The sequence below is a fragment of the Typopeltis vanoorti genome, unplaced genomic scaffold (assembly GCF_054136105.1).
Source record: "Typopeltis vanoorti isolate ZY-2024b unplaced genomic scaffold, IOZ_Tvanoo_1.0 HiC_scaffold_24, whole genome shotgun sequence".
NCBI classification, from domain to species: Eukaryota; Metazoa; Arthropoda; class Arachnida; order Uropygi; family Thelyphonidae; genus Typopeltis; species Typopeltis vanoorti.
Genome location: NW_028328064.1, coordinates 876,081 through 882,457, shown reverse-complemented (window position 1 = coordinate 882,457; position 6,377 = coordinate 876,081). Strand labels below are relative to the sequence as shown.

The 6,377-nt window shown below is 36.2% G+C and overlaps 1 protein-coding gene across 1 annotated transcript; it reads left to right on the top strand.

The window, feature by feature from the left end:
• Nucleotides 1–5,513: 5,513 nt before the first annotated feature.
• LOC150092166 (uncharacterized) lies at nt 5,514–6,083 on the top strand. Its single transcript, XM_090415218.1, has one exon. The coding sequence runs from the start codon at nt 5,514–5,516 to the stop codon at nt 6,081–6,083; it is 570 nt and encodes a 189-aa protein (XP_090271344.1).
• The last annotated feature ends 294 nt before the right edge of the window (nt 6,084–6,377 follow it).

The window sequence follows — 6,377 nt, the reverse complement described above, 5'->3', positions numbered from 1 at the left end:
TCTCATTCTACAGCGACGACCATTTTGAAAAATAAGGATAAAATTGTAGAGGCTCTGAAAGGATCTCTAGTGACGAAACAATGACAAGATTCTATTGGTGATATGGGAAAGCTACTTGCATCATGGTAGAGGACCCGAACCAAAAGCCCATACGCCTTAGCCCTGTGACCCTAACCGCTAAGTCTCTTCAACATGTTGAAGGAGAGAAAAGAACCCGATCATGAGTACGACTTCAACACTTCTTCCGGTTGGTTCATGAGATTCAAGCAGCGTTTTTCGCTACATAATGTGAAAATGTATGGGAATCTGCAAGTGCTAAGAAGGCTGCCAAGGAGTTTGTGGAAAAAATTGTATAAAATTATTACGGAGGAAAATTATTTCCCACAGCAAATATTCAATATGGAACAGACATCCTGTTTTCGGAAAAAATTGCCCGAGCGGACATCCAAACACAAAAAACTAAAATCTATACTTAGTTTCAAAGCTCTTAATGCCCGTATTACGATTCTGTTACAGGTAATGTGGCTGGATATAAACTGAAACCATTTGTGATATGCAACAGTGAGAATCCACGAATCTTAAAACATTAGGACATTAGGAAGCATACTCCAAGTTCATTATCGGAGCAATAAGCAGTCGTGGATGACTCAAAATGTTTGAATATGCCTTAATCAACTGTTATGGAGTGAAATAAAAAGCTATTGTGTAAAATAAAATGTGGAATTTAAAATTTTATTAATTCTAGATAATGTCCCAGGTTATCCGTCTTATATCGGTGATCTTCACCAGGTCATGTTTCTCCCTCCAATCACTTCATTGATCCAACCGATGGATCAGGGAATTCTTGCGGTGTTTAAGACTTATTATCTACGGAGAATGTTTTCAGAAGCCATTTCTGATACTGAAGTAAATGACCTTACTCTCATGCAATTATAGAAAACATTCAATATTTATCATGTTATTAAAATATTACTGCGACATCGGACGAAGTAACCTCTCAATGCATGAGTGGCATATGAAAAAAGACATAAAAAAGATTTCTGCATGATTCTAGAAGTTTGTAGTAGTGGGTCTAGCAAACAATCTGATTCTTGAAGTGAATGAGGACGACATAAATCAACTCGTAGAAAGTTCCCTTGAAAAGTTGACCAACGAAAAATTGGTCGAACTGGAAGAACAACTGTTGCAGAAGAGGAAAAACGAGAAAAGGAAGAGGGAAAAGAGAAACAGGAAGAGGTAGTTAAATAATTGACATGAAGGGTCTTGCAGAAATGTTCTTTGCAGTTAGCGATGTTCTCAAAATGGCTAAAGACTATGTTGAACGCTACTTAATAATAGAAACAAAAGTACATGATGCGTTTGCTTGTTATGAGCAAATTTATGATGAAAAGAAGAAGAAGAAAAAACAAACCACATCGGACATTTTCATCAAATAAACAAAGGTTACACCAGAAGAGCTGCAGCCTGGTTCTCCACATAAGGAAGGTAATGAAGATGTGATTGTGGAGGTCGATTTGGGTGATTATTCTCGTGTTTCATAGTGGCAGTAACGCACAGTACACTTTTATAATAAGGTTTAAAAATTAAAATGACAGTATACTTATTACGGTTAAGTCCCTAACCCCTATAACTCTGTTGATTTAATGTATCGACTTACGTCCTGCCGGATGGAACAGAACCAGGACGTAAGTCGAGGGATGACTGTATATGGAATTGCGAGCCGTTCTGAGCAGTTCTCGGTAATCAGTTTTTAATAAAAGTAATTAATAATGGCCCCAAAGCGCAAGAGTAGTGATTCTGGCAATTCGGATATGCCAAAGAGAATCCGTGAAGTGCTTCCTTTTAAGTACAAAGGTGACAGTTCTCACCTTCATAAAAGAATAAATAAATAATAGTAATAATTATTATTATTAATGATTAGGTTAGTTAGTCTGAAAGCTGCAACATGGGTTCTCATCAGAGCCAGGCAAAACTGTATAATTCAGGAACTGATTTTCCAAAATCTTGATCAAATTATTTACGTCACATCAGTTGTAGCTCTGTTCGTGCTTCATCCTTATAAGGACTGGCTTAAAGGGGCGAAGCAAGATTGCTTTTCATCTTCCCCGTTATCTGTAGAGGACAGTGTAAGAATAAGGTGTTATTGAGCTATTAAAGCTCTGATCATGGCAAACGGGTAACAGTAATAGCCGAGCCTCAGCCTTCATTGGCTACAGCATTGCCATCCATCCATCACCCTCCCAGGGTTTCATGCTCCTGTTCGTGCTTCCTTATCCTTATAGTCCTTATAAGGGCTAGCTTAAAGGGGTGAAGCAAGAATGCTTTTCATCTTCCCCGTTATCTGTAGAGGACAGTGTAGGGATAAGGTGTTATTGGGCTATTAAGGCTCTGATCATGGCAGGAGGGTAACAGCAATAGCCGAACCTCAGTAAGAACTTCTCTGGCTACAGCATTGCCATCCATTACCCCTTCTCTTGTTCGTGCTTCAGCAATCTTCTCAGAAAATTAAATTCGTCATAAGCGAACTCTTGTTAGGTGTATATTTAAATTTTAAAATATAAAGTAAAAATTCATTACTTTGATATGAAAAGAATTTAAAATAATGAAGAATATTTAAAATTTATGCATATTTTATAGAAAATATACGTAATAGATAATATCCCCCATTTCAGTATCTCGCTGATGCAAAACAAAAAAAAGTTTAAGATCAATAAAATTGCATTTGTGTCGTCTTTACAAGCAACGGATGCTTGTATTGGTAGTTTTTTTTCTGTTGTGGGAAGTGTCTGAATAAAGAGTAGATGACAAAATATTCCTTGAGTGTACTCATGTGTAATCACACTACAAAATTAAGGATCCTCTAACAGGTGACATTCCATTTATTTTCATACAGCAGACATTTGCATGTAGGCACACAGATTTCCACAATAACCGCAATTAATATAACCCAGTACTTCTCGAACAGCACATAATTATTAGTAATTGCAAGACTTTTATTTACTGTAAGAAGCTCATTTTCTTATCTCGTTTTCTACACACGGGTCAGTAAATGTGACAGATGTGATCAACACCTTCGCTAACACAGATTCCACGACAACAGAAATCAATCATTCTCCATAACACCGCTTTGCATCTTTTAAAATAAATGCTTGCAATTTTGTAGTTAGCAAATTATAATTTGAGGTGCTAAATGTAAATATATTTGAATTAAGGGACCGAATACTAAACGTGACGTAAAAATGTCCTGAGTCATTAATTAATCCGTTATACTTTGTTCTTTCTATAGTAAGAGAGTAGCCAGTTTCCTAAAGGTCGCCAGGTTTTGGAAGCACAGAAAAATATATATTTTGGATATTTCTTGTACAATTACAAACAAACAAATTTTCTGTAATATTTATTTAACTTCTGTAAGCTTCCCCTTTTTATTGAACTATTTATTGATAGATGAGCTGCACTTCCCTAATAAAGAATGTATTAGTACGTCGCCAGATGGATTTTTAAACATTGCAGAACACAAGAGTCATTAAGCACAACGAGAACTTGCCCTCCAGCCCCAAGAGTTAATTAGTTTGCTAATTATTTGTTATCCTAATTGAAGGGTACTACATTCAGTAATTAGCGAAGTATTTCACATAGAAAACATCCCACTGTTTATATATTGATAGGAAACAGAGTGATTTTATCGAAGCGTAAATTACAAACAAGTTGGTGATGCAAAAATGAAATGGATTGTTTTTTTTTTTTTGCACGCATGCGTGTAGATATAAAACGAATACTTGGAAAATTCAGTTAGAATTGTGGATTAGTGGAAACTAAGATTATTCGCCTCATCTTCATGCTCCGTATGATAATATGCTCTGTGAGTGTAAAACTGAGTGATTGTGTGCATAAACGATGTTGCTGGGTTTACAACTATTGCTATATTACAAAAGTTATAAGAATTCTGTCTATATATATATATATATATATATATATATATATATATATATATATATATATATATATATATATATATATATATATATATATATATATATATATATATATATATATATATATATATATATATAAATTGCGTTTGATTTATAAGGAATGTTACATCAGAATAACATATACATACAAACGTTTCAGTCGGCTCTAGAGAATGCTAACAATCTTCAAGAACTAAGATTGGCCATACATGCAAACCGAGTACCGACAGGATATCGGGCAGGCAGATTCAATGTGTCCACAGCTAAAGAAGTAGCGATTGTCATTAAGAATTTAATCACAGAGACATAATGGTTGCTACGATAGACTGAAACATATATGCGAAGCGCATAGAGCCTATGATGCACTCCAATATCCACTTTTATTTTGTAGAGGAGAGGATGGATATTGCATTGATTTACCACAAATGAATCCAGAAAGTGAAGAACTTACAACAGCAATGAATTTTTAATGGTACGGATGGAACATTTGCATTCACTAAATAGATATCGTCAACTCATCAATCAATACTAAGCGCCAAGATACCTTCTCGTCAATGTGACAAACAACTGTTCGATGTCATAACAAAAACATACGGTGCACGGTCTATGCGTACCTGTTAGTCCTCACTCACCGTGCATAAAGTCGGAAAAGTGCAAGAAGAGATATCCAAGATCATTTATCAGTGAAACTCAAACAGATGAGGATGGATATCCATGATATTGTCGACGTGCTCCTTTAGCTGGTGGCTAAATTGGTACCATGCATGATAGCCAAGGAACTTTTGAAATTGATAATTGCGATATAGCGCCTTATAGTCCGGTTTTGTCGCCAACCTTTAATGCACACATAAATGTTGAAATTTGCAGTTCCTTGAAATCTATCAAATGTGTATGCAAGTATATCACCAAAGGCTCAGAACAGTTACGTTTTGTTTGCAAAATGAACGTAGCCAAGTAGATCTATACTAAGCCGGGCGACATATCAGTACCTCTAAAGCCGTTTGGCGGATTTCATATTTCAGTATTAATGAGCACCTTCCAACAGTAATTCATCTCGAAAATGGTCAAAGAGTATCCTTCAGAGATGGTAACGGATTCAGCATAGTGGAGTCACCAAGGGAAACAACATTAACAGCGTTTATTAAGTTATGCATCGAAAATACGTTTTCCTAAACACTGACCTATAACGAGGTACATACTACACCTAGCCTGAAAACAAAATTCAACGAAGAGAAGGTACCCACGTGAACGGCTATCCTGGTGTGGAAAATAGCGATGCTGTAGGTCGTGTTTGTAGTGTACATCCCAATAATGCTGAATGCTTCTATTTACGAATATCTTGATGCGTGTGAAAGGACTAAAATCATTCGGCGACCTAAGAACAGTAAATGATGTTGTACATCCGACATACCGGGATTGTAAGAGGCTTTGAATTTGATAGAAGGTAATTCTCACTGGTCCGATTGTCTCGGCGATACAATAATTTCAAACTCACAGTCATCTTTGCTGCTTTAGTTAGCAGTAATGTTGGTTCACTGCAACATGACTGACCCTCTGTCGCTATGGACAACTTACAAAAATCATTTTTCGGAAGATATCATACACCAAGAACGTTCTACTCATCCTCAGACTCAGTTTAATGAAGCAATATATAAAGAGGCATTACTGAGACTTGAATCAATTATTAAGTCAATAAGTGATCGAAGAGTTAAAGATTTCGGTCTTCCGATATCTTTGCCTATAGATACAGATTTAATCCGGGAAATCTCATACAATTTCAATGAAATTCGGGATTTATTAAGTCGGTACGAACAATCACTGACTTCAGATCAAGCTGAAGTTTTTCACAATGTTTTAACAAGCTGTGAAAATCAATCAGGGAAATTGATTATCTTGGGTGCTGCAAGTGATACAGGGAAAACATTTACTAAATCGTTATTAGCTAAGTTTAGAAGTCAAGGTAAAATCGCTCTGGCTGTGGCATCCTCAGGAACAGCAACTGTTCTATCGCAAGGTGGTCGAACTGCTCATTCTACTTTCAAAGTACCACTTACAAATGTGGCTGATAATACATGTATGTGCACTATATCAAAACAAAGTACTTTATTTTAATATATCGCAAAATTATTATTATAAAATGTTTCTTTGATCGCTTGGGATTAATGTGCAATGTTCCATCAAACATCCGTTGAAAAGGTCGACAGAACACTGAGGGATATCAGATCAGATGGTTGGAATAACTGTTTTACTTGCCGGTGATTTTCGACAAACACTGTCCGTCGTATCCCTTGGAACCAGGGCGAACGAAGTGAATGCCTGCCTTAAGAAATCATCACTATGGCATGATAATAGAGAAGTTTACTTTCAAAAGCAACATGCGTGTTCACCTACACGGAGACTCTAATA

What these genes read in the sequence shown, in the direction of transcription:
- LOC150092166 (XM_090415218.1), top strand. Translation starts at nt 5,514, where the DNA reads ATGACTGACCCTCTGTCGCTATGGACAACTTACAAAAATCATTTTTCG.